The sequence below is a fragment of the Phalaenopsis equestris genome, unplaced genomic scaffold (assembly GCF_001263595.1).
Source record: "Phalaenopsis equestris unplaced genomic scaffold, ASM126359v1 Scaffold001154, whole genome shotgun sequence".
Lineage (NCBI taxonomy): Eukaryota > Viridiplantae > Streptophyta > Magnoliopsida > Asparagales > Orchidaceae > Phalaenopsis > Phalaenopsis equestris.
In genome coordinates, this window is record NW_018165593.1 from 97683 (window position 1) to 114585 (window position 16903).

Here is a 16903-nt window from a genome sequence, read left to right on the forward strand (position 1 = left end):
AGTGATTTTGAATAACTTTTCCTTAGGAGATCTTTTACTGATTTCATCAAGTTCTTCTCGTGATTGAGTCGAATCTGAAAATATAATGACTGGTGGTTTAGATGAATTCCCTAAATAGATAGGCTTTAAAATTTTATGGGGTACATTCATCTTAAGTTCATGAGATTTTTCAACAGATGTTTTCAACAGATGAGATTTTTCAACAGATGAAATTAAAAGTTTATTATTTTTGGTAACGTTTATCATTTCACACCTCTCCTGAACATACATACAGTCTTTTTTAAACAACGTTTTCAACTTATCATGAAAGTCCATTTCGATCTCATCTGTTAACTTACTCTCAAAACTTTCTTGGAAAAGATCTTTACTTAAAGAAATTATTTCATCCATCCAAAAACAATCATCATTTTTTCTCTCAGCTGGATATTTCATAGTCTTTAACACATCAAAAATGACTTCATGGTCATCAATATTCATAATCAACTCTCATTTTTGCACATCTATCATAGCTTGTCTAGTAACAAAAAAAATAATTGGATTTTCTTTTTCTTTCTTCATATCTAATATAATAAAGTCCATAGGAAAGATAAATTTATCCACTTTAACAAGCACATCTTCTATAACTCCTTTTGGATAAATGATAGATCGATCAGTTAACTGAATGATTACAGTAGTGGGAAAAATATCAGCTAAACCTAATCTTCTAAATATAGATAGAGTCATCACATTAATACTCGATCATAAATCGCATAAAGCTTTTCCACATAATCTTTCTCCAATTACACAATGAATTGTTAAGCTACAAGGATCTTTAAGTTTCTAAGGAAGCTTTTTCTAAAGTATAGCGTTGCACTCCTCACTTAGTGCAATTGTCTTAGAATCTCTAAATTTCTTTTTTTTTTATTTAATATTTCATATCATTCATAAATTTTGCATAACTTGGTATCTGTTCCAAAGCTTTAGCAGAAGGAACATTTATCATTAACTTCTTAAGTAATTCCATGAACTTCGAAAATTATTTATCCAACTCATACTGTCTAAGTCTTTGAGGAAATGGAGGTGGTGTTCTTTCTAAATTAATTTTAGTTGGAGATATTAATTTTTCCAGATCTTTAGAAACATGTTCTTCAGATCTTTTAGTTTCCTTTGTTTCTCTCACAACTTCTTTCTTTTTTCTAACCACATCCTTTATCTCTCTTCCACTTTTTAATTGGACATTGTCTATTTGTTCATCATTTTTCTCTTTAGGGTTGATCTCAGTGTTGCTAGGAAGTATTCCTTGGGGTTTAGCAATTTATCCAAGTTGATTCTCTATGTTTCTAAACTCAGCATTTTGACTTTGCAACTGGTTTCCCATTTGCAATACCACTTATTTTATAGACATATTCTTATCCTCAAATTGCTTATCATTGTTAGGGTTTGGTGTATATGAAGGTCTATAGTTTGTTTTCCCCTAATTATTTTAACTTCCATTAAGATTTGCATGATTATTTTGCCATTGTTGGTTTCCACCCCTGTAGTATGATACCAATTAAAATTAGAATGGTTCTTCCAACCTAGGTTGTAAAAGTTAGAATACGAGTTGTTTATAACATTTAAAGTCTCATATGATAAGTTAGAATCAATCATATGCCATAATAAACTTTCCTCACTAAAGTAAATTAAGGCTAATTTATTCCAAATTGGTCCAACTTCCTTGATATTACAGTAACTTGAGATGCAAGAATTGCAATCGCATCTGTATCATGAACGTTGACTACCTTTTTAAGATTTACCCTTGCAGAGGGATATTGAAATTCATTTGTAGTCATTTCTTCGATTAATGCATATGCTTCGTCAAATGATTTTGACATTAATGATCCACCAACGGCAGCGTCAACTGTAGACCTAAGGGATCCTATTAACTCATTATAAAAAGTTTGAATGATTAACCAAATGGGCAGAGCATGATGTGGACACTTTATTAGGAGTTCCTTAAATCTTTCTCAGGCTTCGTATACTGATTCCCCTTTATATTGATAAAATGAGAAAATATCATTTCTAAGTTTAGTAGTCCTTGAATGTGAAAAATACTTAGCTAAGCTTCCAATTTTCAATAAAGTCAGATGCTAATGAGTATAACCACAATTTAGCCTTATCCCTTAGTGAGAAAGGAAAAAACTTTAGTCTAACAACATCGTCTGACATGCCGTTATAACGAAATGTAGCACAAAATTCTAGGGAACTTGATAAGTATAAATAGGGATCCTTCAAAGGATTTCCCCCAAACTGGTTGTTTTGCAACAGTTGGATAATCGCTGGATTAATTTCAAACGAGTCAACTTCTACTACAGGGGTTTGTATACTTGAGTGAATTTTATTTGTTATAAGATTTACATGCTCCCTCAATGATTAATGATGATTTTCCAAGTTATTATTTTAAAGTTTTTTCATTTCCATTTCTAGTTTTTCGAGTTATTTCTGTTTTTTTATTATTTTTTCATTTTTTTGTAACTCGAGATCATAAGATACAATTCCTACAGATCTTTTATTTTGCATACGCAACAGAACAAATAATACATTAACAATTAAACAAATAAAATAAAAAATATATTCAACACAATAAAACATTTTCACAAATAACTTGTTTTTTCACACAAACAGTTTTTTTTTTCACAACACTTTTTCATACAAAAAAATATTTTTCACACAAAAATAGTTTTTACGACACTACAATTTTCCATGTCTAAGTCTAATTACTTCAACTAAAATTCTCCTAAAAGTCAAGATCAGCCGTTGCGATCTAAGGCAATGGTGTCAAAAACTTGATCCCGATATTTGTATATGTAAGGATTTATGAAGTTGACAACACTACTTAAAGATTTTAATCCCCGGCAATGGCACAAAAAACTTTATCCCAAACTTGATACCAAGCAAAGCAAAATTTCAATTATATTGTAGGAATTCTACGCAAGTATACGCATCGTTATCAAGTAATATAGGACTTTCTGATTAAGTTCTGAATATCGATCCAACGGAGATTAAGATTAATCACGACGGCTTTCAATAAAAAATCTAGTCTAGAATAACACACCCTAGCTTATAAGATCGATAAAGATTTGGTTTTGACTATATCCTATAATTATCACTACAATACTACTACTTTTAAACTAAAATACTAGGTGAAAATCAGAAAGTGGGGTTTAATACATTAAAAGTACCCTTCCTCATATAATGAGATTAGTGACGTGTAAAAGTAAAACAAGTGGTGAGAGAGTGTGACAAATATGAGCGATTATATTCTTTACCGTTACTAGAGATGTTATAAATAACATTGGTTAATTTAAATTTTGAATAGTTCTGAAGACGGGCTAGGTAGGGAAGATACTAGCTCTCACTATTTTCCTCTTATCCCTCCACCCGGAGGCTAACATGTCGCATTAAAACCTAAAACAATAGACCAAATATGAGGTTTTAGTCTGTCACTCTAAATTCTCTAATTCTACACCCATCAAAGATTATTTTCATATTTATTTGCACTCAATCATATGGACTACAGTCTTATTCATACAATCTCATATGATTCTACCACAGTTGATTGAGACAACACCATCACGGATCTTACATGTTCTATCTTACATGCACCATCACGGATCTAACATGTTCTCACAAAAAATTTTAACATGCAAGTTGATCAAGTTTACATGTAAATGAAAAACAAAGTAAAATCATCACAATATATTCTTACTCTGCTCAATTCTATATCCTACACATGCATATTAATTAATTATAAGAGGGAAGAGTAAAGAAAACTACTTACTATACATGGAGAAACAACAAGAACTATTCATTGAACGACTTTGAAACCATACAAACAAAGTACTAGATTTAAATCAAAACACAATGAAAATATTTATCTTAGATGGAAATCAAACTCTTCTTGTACAGCAAAAGCAATCTCCTTACAAATCTCTCCAAGAACAAAGTGAAAAGAAAAGAAGAAATTCTCACACTCTCTTTCTCTCTCACCTTGTCACCCCCTTGGGGCTCTCGCTCAGGCCTTCTTCTTCTTCTTCTTCAAGCATTCTTCTCCTTCTCCAAGCATTCTTCTCCTCTTCTAATTAATTCAAGAGTTAAAGAGTCATTTTAAGAACATTTCCAAGCCTTATTTATAATTTCCCAAGAGATGCTTAATTATCTCTTCAAAAAATGTCCATATTCAATGAATGTTTCAAATAGTGTCGCTTGTGCCTCTTCAAAACTCCTTATAACCGCCCCAAATTCTAAAGTCTCTTTTTTCATTTCCAACGAATTCCCCAAGAGACACACAAAGCATTGCTTCAAAAATCGTCTAAATCCGATATATATTCTAGAAGAAATGTTGAAAACCATTTTTGGCGCTTAAACACTATTTTTGGGCGCTTAAGCGCCCTCTTCTCTGTCTGGGTGGCGCCTAAGAGCCATTTTGGAGGCTTAAGTGTCGGGCATAAGCACTTAAGTGTCTGATTTTTGTCCCCATGGCTCCTGTGTGCCCTGGTTCGACCCGATTTGCTCCGGTTTGCTCTGTTTTGGTCCATTTTTGTTCATTTTGCTCCAATCACTATAAATTCTTTAGTTTAATATATCTACAACCAAAAACATAAGAAAACATGCCTTTAAAGTGTAATATCATCATTAAATATAGCATGAAAAATAGTACATTTTTAGGCACATAAAAATCTCCCAAATTTAAACATTACTTGTCCTCAAGTAATACTACATTATTAAAATAATTTATGCAGATTAGAGTTAATGGGTCATCCTTTAGAATTGCTAAAATTTTTTTCTAAAAATGTGATAGTTCAAATTCGAAGAACTTAGAAGAGTTCAAATTAGAAGAACTTTTAGTGAATCAGACTAGCCCAGGGTCTAAAATATTTATCATTAAACTTGGGAATTTATTTTCCTACCTAATTTAAAAATAAATGTAGATTTTCAAACTTCGGATCCTATGAACTTTACTTTTTAAACTTAAAAACTCTCTTAAAAAGAATTTTTTTACTAAAATAGTTATAAAAAACAAACTTAGGATTGTTCTAAGTTTTTTACTCTAGAAAGACAAAGTGAAACCAATTTTTAATTAGGACATCTCCTCAAGCTTCTACTCACTTTCTTTTTTTTTTTGCATTTTCTTTTTCTTTTTCAGGATCTTTTGATTCATTATTTTTTTTTCTCTCATTATTTTTTTATATGTATTTTTTTATATGTGAGAATTACTATATCTGGAGAAGTCCTTAATAAATTTTGAATTTCACTATCCTCCTCTAAAGTTAAAACCTTTTATTTTCCTCACTTGAAAAGATGTATTTTTATATGTGAGGATTACTATAATGTGTATTTTTTATTTCAGGTGCAAGAAATAGAGTTTAAGAAGAAAATGACCAAAATGAGTCAATTGAAGTCAAAGACACAAAAGATGACCTAGCGCCAAGGTGCCGAGACATTCTAGAAGGTCAACGCCTAGGCAGGCGCCAGAAACGATCTCGTCAAAATTTAATGAATTTGGACGAATTTTAAAAATGTGTCTTAAGTGACTCTTGGTTATTTTCAGAACTATATATAAATAAAACAAATCTACACATTTAGGGGGAGGAAAAAAGAGAGATTATTTTTTTAGTAGTTTATGTCATTATAAGGGTGGGCGACCACCATAGTGAGAGTTTGGTGATTGTAGTCTTGTGTGAGTCTTGTGGAGTCAAGTTTTATCAGAAAACTTCAAAGGATTGCTTGGGGAGAAGTTTGAGATAAGTATTTATATTTTTGTTTAAGATTTGTCTTGTAAAGTTGGTTTTTATATAATTGATGTTTTAATTTGTCATTCCATAATTTCTGAGTAGTTATCTTTTTTTTCTCTTTTTCATGTTTTTATATAAATAATGTTTTGTTTTGTTATTCCATGATTTCTAAGTAGTTATCTTTTCCATGTTTTATCTATGCATTTCATACTTATTTTTAATGATATTGCGTTTTAATAAAAGATAATTTGTGTATTTTTTATTTCAGGAGCAAGAAATGAAGTTTAAGAGAAAAATGAACAAAATTAGGTCAATTGAAGCCAAAAACACAGAAGGTGACCTGGCGCCTAGACACCAAGACATTCTAGAAGGCCAACACCTAGGCGACAGAAACGGAGTCGTCAAAGTTCAATGAATTTGGACGAATTTTGAAAAGTTGTCTTAAGTGACCCTTGTTATTTTCAGAGCTCAATATATAGAAGACATTTCTACACGTCTAGGGGAGGAAAAAAGAGAAACTTTTTTTTGTGATTTAGGCCACTGTAGGGGTGGGCGGCCACTATAGTGAGAGTTTGGTGATTGTAGAGTCTTGTGTGAGTCTTGTGGAGTCAAATTTTATCAGAAAACTTCAGAGAATTGCTTGGGGAGAAGTTTGAGATAAGTATTTATACTTTTGTTTAAGATTTGTCTTGTAAACTTGGTTTTTATATAAATGATGTTTTGTTTTATTATTCCATGATTTCTGAGTAGTTATTTTTTTTTTCTCTTTGAAATAAAAGTAATAATGTGTGGGATTAAAATGTTTTAAAGATTTCTTTTATTCAAACAATTTGTGTGGTATTTTCACCAATTCTTCATTTATTTTGCAAATTGATAATTTGTAATGTTAAACCCGTTGTGAAACATAATGACATGGGAGGGCTATGATTTCACCAACAAGTGAGTGTCACACTAAACATTGGAGGAAGGGGATGTCAAAGTCAGGGGGAGTGCAAATAAATAGGGAGATAAGTTCTGATGAACGAAGAATTGGTGTTTCTAGGGTGACGAACTAAATCTTTTACTAATTTAGCATAGAGTTGGAACTAAAGGTCTCTAGTTAGTCCTATAGAAATGGCACAATGGGTAATCTAGAAGTGAAAGAATAAAATCTACTCAGCATAACCACACAAGCCGAAACTAATTTTAGATTAGTCAACGTTCTTTATACTTGGAAGGGATAAAGAATAGGTATGCTCCTATTTATCATAATATCTCATTTTCATTTTTAATCATTTAATTCCTGCGCAGATTTACAATATCTTTGCAAGGGGAAAGACTTGTTATTATGATCGTACTTCTTTACACATTTTTAATTTAAAGACTTTGTAATTACTTTTAGTTTAAATTAGAAGTAGCTACTTTAGTTACGCCCTTTTACAAACAGTTCGATAGTATTCTTATGCGAATTTAGTTTACAGTTTAAGTGTAATATTTCTAAGTTAGCGTATGAAATTTTTTATTTCCTGTGGATTCGATACTGAAATTTTTAAAAAAATTATATGTTATTTGAAACGATGCGTATACTTGCATAGTACCCCTAGTATGTAAAGCATTAATCAATTCAATCACATATTTATTTTGCGCACTAGCCGCTGAATATAAATTGGGTCAACATTTTGGCCATTTTTTTGAACTTAAATAATTATGTAATTGTGGGTCAGGTCAGCCATCCAAATACCGGATATAGTGTTCTCCTCTGGCCCCCTCAGATGACATTTCAGCATAAGCTACTCAAACTCCATTGTGAACTCCTCTACTGACAACTCTCCCTGATGTAAGCGATGCAGCATCACGAACATGTCCTGTCGAAAGTTGGGGGTAGATGCTTTCTCTGCATCTCCTTCTTCATCTTCTACTAAGTAGTGATCTTCATACCTTCTCTCTATCTCATCCTTCAGATTTTCTCACAATAAATAGACTCTTCTTCAGCTTTATGGTAGCAAGCATTACCAACATATCATCTGGTACCTCCTTATACTAAAAAATCCTCTCAATAGTCTACAACCACTTCATAAAGTCATCTAGCTTCATCCACCTCTCGAAATTCGATAAGCCTACATTCACCCCCATGTCTCCATGTCCTCCAAGAGTCACTCAATCCCTCAACCTCCTCTTATATTGAATCATAAAGCAGCGTGAATAATCCTCCTATTCACTGGGATCATCTTTATGGAAGAGATTTAGATTTTTCTCCCTCTCGTCTTCGAATCACACTACCATGATCGACGGTAATCTCTCCTAGGTCCCTTCCTCAATTTCAACAAGTTTTTGCTGACGCAATGAATTTCCCGTTGCAACTCATCCAAGGTAAGTTCCTGATAGGCTTCCAGTACTTATCACTTCGATGGCATGGCTAGAGTTTATGTTTGGGGATGAAAGGTACAGGACTAATTTAGGATATAGAAAAAAAAGAGGGTTGTTGATTTTAAAAATCAACAAGGGGGTTAGAGTCGGGTAAAGATTTGGAATTTAGGTCGCCCTAGGATGAGACAAGAGTTAAGCCAGCTCTAATACCAAATAATACCAGAATCAGTATGTAAATAAGGTGAGAATAAACACAACACAACCATTAGTAAGTTTTTAGAAGCAAGAAACTAAAAATAAAACAAATTGAAAGCAAATAACGGAAAATACTAGAGAATAGGGTATAGATGGTGTCGTTTAAGATTTGGACCTCGGTGGTGGCAAATAGGCAGCTAGCAAGCTAGAAACAACAATACAATTGTTTCCAGAAGCTCAAACAACAAGCAAAAGGCAGGAACAGATACGATAGAGTTATCTGGGGCGGCAGCAAGGATGTGGGTCAGAACAACACTCAATTTGCTGGTTCGGGGTGGTTTCAGGTAGAGGACAAGCAAGTATAGTCGTAGAAAGGTTGTTCCGGGTGACGACGACAAGGAAGAATAAAAGACAGCAAGAGAGTTGTTGTCCCTAGGTGGCAGCAACATATTGGACACAAAAATAGCAAAATTCCCATTTTATGGGTTGCGACAACAGGCAAACAATGAAGGGGATGAGGGCAAACAATAAGAATGACAAATAGTACCTGAAGACCAAGATACAGCCAGAGTACCACTTCGAACACTAGGAGGAGTTCGCAGCTTTATAAACTCAAATCAATCAAAAACTAAACCCTAAATATCAAAGAAACACTTAAATAGACCTAGTACTGTTAGGAGTAGGCGACACTCCAATTGGGTTGCAACCCTAGTCCTAGAGAGGGCCAACCAGCCCTCCCTCAACCTGAACTAAACCAAGCCGGTCCAGATTCCTACCCAACCACCAGGTCAAGAACCCTCTTTTCTTAGTGACTTAGTGTCCGTTTGGGGCCGCTTATTTCGAGCAGCGCTGCCCCTAACCGTGAAGCCTTTCATTTTTTTGCTTTCCAACAATGTTTGCAGCCACTCGCGACTAAAGTAGGCGGAATGCGGGCTACGGGGTCGACCCTGCGGCCTCGCGTTATCGACTGATAATACCTTCATTGCCCCGCTCCCAGTGTCCCATGATAACTTTATTCTGCCCTAGCCTCTAGCGATCCCAAAACCGCGTGAAATTCTTCTGTCGTAGCGTCGAGCAAAGCAGCTACGCCTGCGCTGCTCCCGAGCTTATCACGAAGCCTCCCGCCACTCCTCCTCTCGCTGCTTACTCTTCCACCATCGCTCGAGTGTGAGTGGACTCCTGATCGATATCTCCCCTCCCAATTCTTTCTTCGTATTTTTTTGTTTTAGTTCTTCGTGGTTTATATCGAATTCTAGTTGTCTCTCGTTTGTTTTCGAATCCCTGTGAATCCTTTTGTTGGAGTACTTAGATTTCGTGTTTTGATTTTGGTGAATTGATGCTTCTGCCAATTCTTTCCTCGTTTGTTCTACATCCTAAATTAGGCCTAAAGGTTTGTCCCAAGTAGATGAGATGGATGCTTTTATATCCATGTCTCGTTCTTCTCCACATATAACAGTTTGTTGTTATTGAATTTTCCACAACTTGACAATTTCAATTTTATTTTTTAGTTATTTAAGCTTAATCTTTCGTTGAATTGTAATGAAATTTGTCACAATTATGGGCTAAAAACAATATCTTGTATTCCTTTGACTTTTGGCTATTTTATCTGTGATGTTATGCATAGAAAGTTTGTTTACACTTTTTTTTAATGATACATAAGATTTGTGTGGTATGTTTTCCCTAGATATATTTCAGGGAGGAGCTTAGATGAGTTGAGTTAGTTCGGGCAACCGAGGCTTTTTTATATGTTCTATTAAATATAGTTGATAGATGTGCATGGTCATCATAGCTACGTCACATGCATGATGTTTCATGGTTTGGGCATGCCAATATTGTCGATGTGGCTAATTACAGCACAAGGACATAGGAATGATTTTTGGGAAACTCTGTGAGGCGTCCCTCAAAAGAATTTAGAATAACTATATTTCCATTTGATCTAAGGACCAGTATGTAGAGTTTCCTTATATAAACTGGAAATAGTGCAAGCAATTTCATTGTAGTAGAGCAGATCACAGCGTAATTGTCTGATTTCACTCGATGATGCTTTAAAACTGTCACTGTAGTTGGTGTTGGCCAATTTTGATATGTTTTTTCTTCTTGTTTTCATCCTTTTTAAGCTACTTTCCAGCCTAAAATAATTGACTAATGAATTTTATTTTACTATTTTCAGGAAAGATGAACTCCAGTGTTTCAGGGACGTCGCGAAGATTGATATGCCTCTACGGACTAGAGAGTTGCTTTCTGAAGTCACACCAGCCCCACAGCTACGGTCGACATTTTTTACAGATGTCACCTAAGACTTGCAAAACAGTGTGACTTCTTCCAATGGGCTGACGGTCAAATTGATTTCACTGCCGAAAGTGATCAAGAATTGATAGTATTATTGGACAATTTCGGACGAGACATACATCCCCTTCATGCTAAAAATAATATCATTATTTTTCTTGTAATTTTATTAGTTTTTTTTCTTTTTCTTAACATTTTTTGTACTCACTATTAAGTAAGTGGTGTATCTGAATTTTTATTCTGTTTTGAAATGAATTTCTACTTCTGAAGTAACAAATATGTCACTGTCACAGTTTTGTTTTAAACAGTTTCAATAAACAAGGGCAAATTAGTCATTTTTCTAGAAACAGCTGCCCCACAGCTGTTTTCACACAGTTGAAATAGCTGTTTCCACACAGTTGAAATAAACAGACAGTCAGCTTCCCCGCAGCAGCTTCCTGGGGCAGCGCAGCTGTAGCTGAAAAACTAAAAAGCTGGAGCTGCCCAGTCAGCTTCCCCGCAGCAGCTTCCTGGGGCAGTGCAGCTGTGGCTGAAAAACTAAGAAGCTGGAGCTGCCCAAAACAAACCCTTAATTGTAGCACTTGTATAAAAACTCTTCAAAAAAAAGTCATATTTATTCATGTGATGTGTAAGCATTACTACACAGTAAAATTCCATCTTTTAGAAAGTACACTTCGTAGATATGCGAGGTAAATTCTTGTTATGCAAAATTTATGCAAACATTGATTTGATTAAAATATTCCTTTTTGCATGTTAAGCAAATAAACTCCAAGCTTCAAGTATAATTCGTTGGAGAGACTTTCAACATGTATGAATAATCCAACTGAGCAACAAACCTTCAATTACTATTTCCTTTATGACCATAAAAAACCTAATCCTTCAAATACAAATAAATAATCGAGAGGGCTTTAGGATATATATATATCAATCTTATCTTCTAACTCATCATCACAAGCAAACATGAACATCCCATTAGTGTGTTTACTGATCCTTGTTGACCATGAACACTAACATTTTAATTTCACAAAATCCAAAGAACTTCGAGCAATCAAAGTTCGCAATCTCCATTATCATGGCCATTGCTTAGCTCACAACATGTCAATTCATTTTAAGGTTTAAGAAGATTAAATTGGAACAGAAATATTTTGCTTTAAATAGGCGAGGCAACCCTCAAATGAAAATGTTACAAAAATTATAAAATTAAGAATAATACATAAATATGTTATAAACCTTTAGCATGTTTACTTTATTTATTAACATAACAAAATAAAATCACATAATAACTAAGAAAATCTGAATCATAAATATTAATCTCAAGTGAAGTTTGAAACAATATTCAAGATAAAGACTCACTTAAAATTTAAGCTCTCGAGGTCCAAAATGGTCTCTTGCATCAAATGAATTGTAGTATACAATAAATCTATCATCCTCAAATTTAATATCAACATTATCAAAACCTTCTTCAATCGTTATATTTTTCTTCTTACTCCCTATATCAACAAACATTGAATTCAATATGATTTAAAATAATATAATAAAAATTCATAAACTTAAACTTTCTCAAATATCATCCTCTTTATGACCATATAGGCAGTTGTATTATTTTTAACCCCGGAATAACTATATTAAATTTTACTTCTTCAATCGCATCAAACATTTTAAATGCTAATTATGCCTAGTTAACATTGGCTGATGTATTAACATATTTTAAAATACAATCTCATAAGTGTTGTTAATAAGAAAGTAGATAATGCCATTTTGTCTGATATATGACCAATCATCTAACAATATTTTAATTGTTGTTTCAACTAATATTTTCTTCATCATTTAAAAACCATATTTGACCCACACATGCTAGAAAAATATAATGTCTTCAGCCATAGTTCCTAACAGAATGAAGGATTCTTATAAAAGCCATTAGGAATATTTAAGCAAACTCAATGTGATCGTATATAGAAGCGGAAAAAGGGATTGCTTAAGTGTTATTATTCTCATATTTGTCTAAATTCACAATAATATCCATTGTTGCACGAGCTCCTCTTTCAGAGAAAAGAAAATAGCTTTCACTACCAGAAGCATCTTATTGAGAGCCCGACCATTTCCTTCATATAATTTTGAGTTGTGTCATTTAAAGTGATAAATCTTTATTAAATATTTCATATTTAATTTTTTGCATCATCTAAAAAGTTTTCATATCTCCTATTATTTAGATGTGTGTAAATTAAATGACCGTTCAGCCAAATAACATTACAAGTAATTTAATTGAAACAAAATTCATATTTCAAATAAAAATAATCCTTCTTACACTCTCATAGCACTTTAATATTTATCATTTGGATATGTCTTCTAGTTTTACCATTCATTCTCAAAAAAATTAATAATAGTACCAAGACAATTAAGAAAATAAATACTTAAAAGAAAATTTTAATAAAGTTAAAAAAAAATGATGTAGTGAAAATAGTAACAAGATATCTTCCAATAACTGGACCATAATCATTTCAACAAGTCAAGCAATCAATCCGCATTAAATTGCAATTTCAAAAAAAAAGCGATGCGGAGCACTCACATACCTTCTTAACATTGAACTCAATACCTTGAGAAGGCACCAACTAGAACAGGTTAGCTTGGCAGTATGCACGGAATTTATACTTCTAAAGTGATCCTACTTTAGAAGCTCCCCTTCTCCCCTTCTTGTTGAAGTTCTTTCTATGTACAGTAAATGTGCAGGTTCTCTCATGGCTCCTTGAGAAACAGTATAGCAGGAAGGTAGATCTCACAAGTCCTGTTACTTCCACTTTATAGCAACTGTCATGGCCTATTGCTAGGGGAAGACGAACAATAGAACAGTTTGGTGTCAAAATAAATCAGACATTAGAAATTTTCAAACAGCACCATAATCATTGAAGTTGAAGGGAGAGAAACAATAGAATGATGACAATCAAGGGGGCTAAATTAGTGTTTTTATCAGGTTCAACTCTAAATGCTTGCACTTCATGTTTGCCCGAACAAAGCTTGAGAACGCAATAGGTTCATCAGGTATAATTCCTTTTTCTAGCATTTCCTCCAACAAGTTCGCGGCATTCTCCACCTTCCCCTGCTTAGAGTATCCACATACTAGAGCCGTGTATGTAAAGGCATCAGGTGCAAGACCCCTTTCCTTCATCTCATCAAAATACTTACAAGCTTCTTGAAGATCATGCATCTTGCAATGACCACCGATTACAACTGTATACAGAACTTTATCTGCATTTATCTCCATTGCCTTCATATATTTGAATATACCATATGCCAAAGAGGAAAACTTGGCTTTGATTTCTAAGTTTCCCATTTCTTGGTTTTGGCTCAGGCAACATTCAGTTAAATATTCTTTTAGATATCCATTCAAAATAACAGTTAAAGCTTTAACATCAGGTTTAATTCCTTTTACCTTCATCTCAGAAAACAGATTGCAAGCTTCCTGCAGTAGATGAACCTTGCAATAACCATTCATGAGAGTGGTATACAAAATGACATCAGGGGAGAGACCATGTGAAATCCATTTATCAAACAAAATTCGTGCATTCTCCATGCCTCCAATGTGACAATAAGCTTCAATAAGATTAGTGTATGATATAATGTTTGGAGTTATCTTTGTCTTGAGCATATGTTCTAGTGCTGTAGAAGCTCTTTCAACATTCCTCTCTGTACAAAGCTCTCTTATAAGTTTAGAACAAGTGATCTCATCCACCAGATTCCCTTGCCCTAGCAACCTGATAAAAAGCTCATAAGCCCTTTCTATGTAACCTTGTTCGAGGTAACCAGAAACCATTGCACTGAAGAGAGGTGTATCTTGAGCAGTACCCCTTCCTTCTAAATCCTTGAACAAAATTTCTGCCTCCTCTAAATTCCCTCCTCTGCAAAGACCTATGATGAATATGCCATACGTAGTAGCATCAGGCTGTACTCCTCTTTCCCACATTAAATCCAAAAGGTCAGCAGCTTCCTGATTAACAGAGCCATTTTCACATAAGCCTTTAGCAAGCACATTGTAAGTCATAAGATCAGGTTCCACATTAGCATTCAGCATCTGCATGAGCAACCTCTGAGCAGAATTCAATTCTCCATTGCAGCAATACCCACAAATCAGAGTAGTGAAATGGATTTTATCTGGAAATAAACCCCGGTCCAACATTTCTTGAAATAAATCCATAGCACATTCCATTTCCCCTAGCTTGCACCAAGCATCTATTGCAATATTATAGGCAACTCCGTCAAGGAAAATCCCAGAGTCCTTAAATTTATTGAAATACTGTAAGGCGTCATGGTATAAGCCAAGCTTGCAGTTACCCTGGACAAGAAAAGTGGCAGTGAAACGATCATGAACAATACCCTTTGATTCCATCTCCTCTACAAGACGTGCAGCTCTTAAAAGCTTCCCGGTTTCACAGAGAACCTTAATGAGACAGTTGTAGCTAAATGTATCTGGTAACACATCTTGTTTTGTCATATCCTCAAAAACTTTTTCAGCTTCTTCCAGTTTCATCTGTTTACAGAACTCTCTAATCACCTTGTTATAAGCTAGGCAACTAACTCCCTGACTTGCTACCATTTTAAGAAACTCAATAGCTAAATCTGGTTTCCCGCATGCACACAACCCAGCAATAAATGTGGTATAAGCAAGCAGGTCTGGTGCAACTCCAGCTTGTGACATTTCCTCCATGAAATTACTCACCTTCTCCAACTCACCCCAGCGGAATGAAGCCTTAATCAAAATTGTAAAAGTATGAACATCTGGTTGAATCGCATAACTCATCATGCAGCGATAAGTAGCAATCACCAGCTCAAAATCACTGCTCTCAGCGAGAAAATTCAACAGAAAATTGCTAGTTTTAAGAGATGGGATGAACCCAGCTCTAGTCAGCTCGAGGAAGCACTGCATGGCATCCTGGCCTCTCTGGCAAGATGCATATGCTTTCATTAGTGAATCGAACACTAGCAGCAACGAGTTAGAACAAGATGGGACCTTAGAAAGAACGTAAAAGAGAGCTGGAAGCTCAAAACTAAAATTTCCCTTGGTTAAAATGATTTCAGAGAAGAAAGAAACAAGCTTCTTTCTCTGACCTGAATTGGAAAGTATGCGAACAATAACGGAGCAAGTGAAAAGGCCGTGCCGAAATCCATGGTTCTCAAAGCCTCTGAAAATTGCAAGAGCGACGTCTGGATTTCGTCTCAGATTTGCGAGGGTCTGAGCGACAAGAAGAGAAGTGTGGAAGGCAAGAGAAGCGCTTGGAGAGGAATCATTAGACTCGATCAATACAACCGAAGAGGCAGAGGAAACGGAAAACGATTTTGGACAAGACGGAGCTGTTGATGATAAAGAAGGTTTCATCCTCACATCGCGGGAGAAAGGCGCGGATTTGAGGAATCCGCAACGATGATTAAATGAAGGATTGAACTTTCGGCAGGAAAGCATTAGATGAAGCATAAAATATCGAGCTTTAGCTAGCTTCCCATAAAGGGTACACAAAAGATGACATTTACATTCGAAAAGAAGTTGAACCAGACAACCGGCAAATAAGCTAGAGGTACAAAGAAGCCAATCGCTAGGAAAGTATCAGTAGAGTGTTGTGGCCATGGAGAGGGAGATGAAGGGGAGTAGAGAGTAGTGGACCTGTTTGATTGGGGAGAAATGGGATGTAGCAGATCGACAGTCGTAGCCAGCAACCATAATCTTGCAACGCCCCTAAAACCCTAGCAAAAGCCCAGCTACCTTAATGTGTCGTCATAAACATTGTTTCTTCTAAATTATTTGGGCCATTTAAATATATGCATGCACCCAATTTTTATGTATTTACATATCTACCAACTAAATGTTTACATATATAAATGCATAGGAATTAAGCAAAATAATTTGATAAAAAATTAAATATAAATAATTTTAAGTTTATAATTTTAAATGTTTATATTTAAAATATTTGTTATGCAATTGATATGAAAACTAAATAATTGAAAAAAAAAAAGTCTTAATAAATTATAACAATCATAACAATAAATTCTAATGTAAAATATTAGAAAAGAAAGATTTATATGTATGGTATAAAATTTGTATCTATTTACATATATAATAAATAAACTTTGATTTTTATATTTTTATCACTTTATTTATGCATGGAAAGGTATATTTAATAGTAGTGTTATTTTTGAAATATTTGAGTGTTATAAATAAAAAAAATCAAAATGTATGCGTTGAATATGTAAATACATGTTGAATCAAAATAAGTCATGTGGATTACGCCCAAGGCATAAAGCGTTGGACGGATGAAACAAATAAAGTGGGAGAGATT

The 16903-nt window shown here is 34.3% G+C and overlaps 1 protein-coding gene across 2 annotated transcripts in view; it reads right to left on the reverse strand.

Moving 5' to 3' along the window:
• Positions 1-16335, reverse strand: part of LOC110033372 (pentatricopeptide repeat-containing protein At2g26790, mitochondrial-like) — a 28921-nt gene extending 12586 nt beyond the window's left edge. For both annotated transcript variants that reach the window (XM_020737328.1, XM_020737329.1), the window contains exon 1: positions 13151-16335. In XM_020737328.1, the coding sequence (XP_020592987.1) occupies positions 13528-16044 (2517 nt within the window). In that variant the 5' untranslated portion in view covers positions 16045-16335 and the 3' untranslated portion in view covers positions 13151-13527. The remainder of the gene's footprint in view (positions 1-13150) is intronic.
• Positions 16336-16903: the final 568 nt, after the last annotated feature.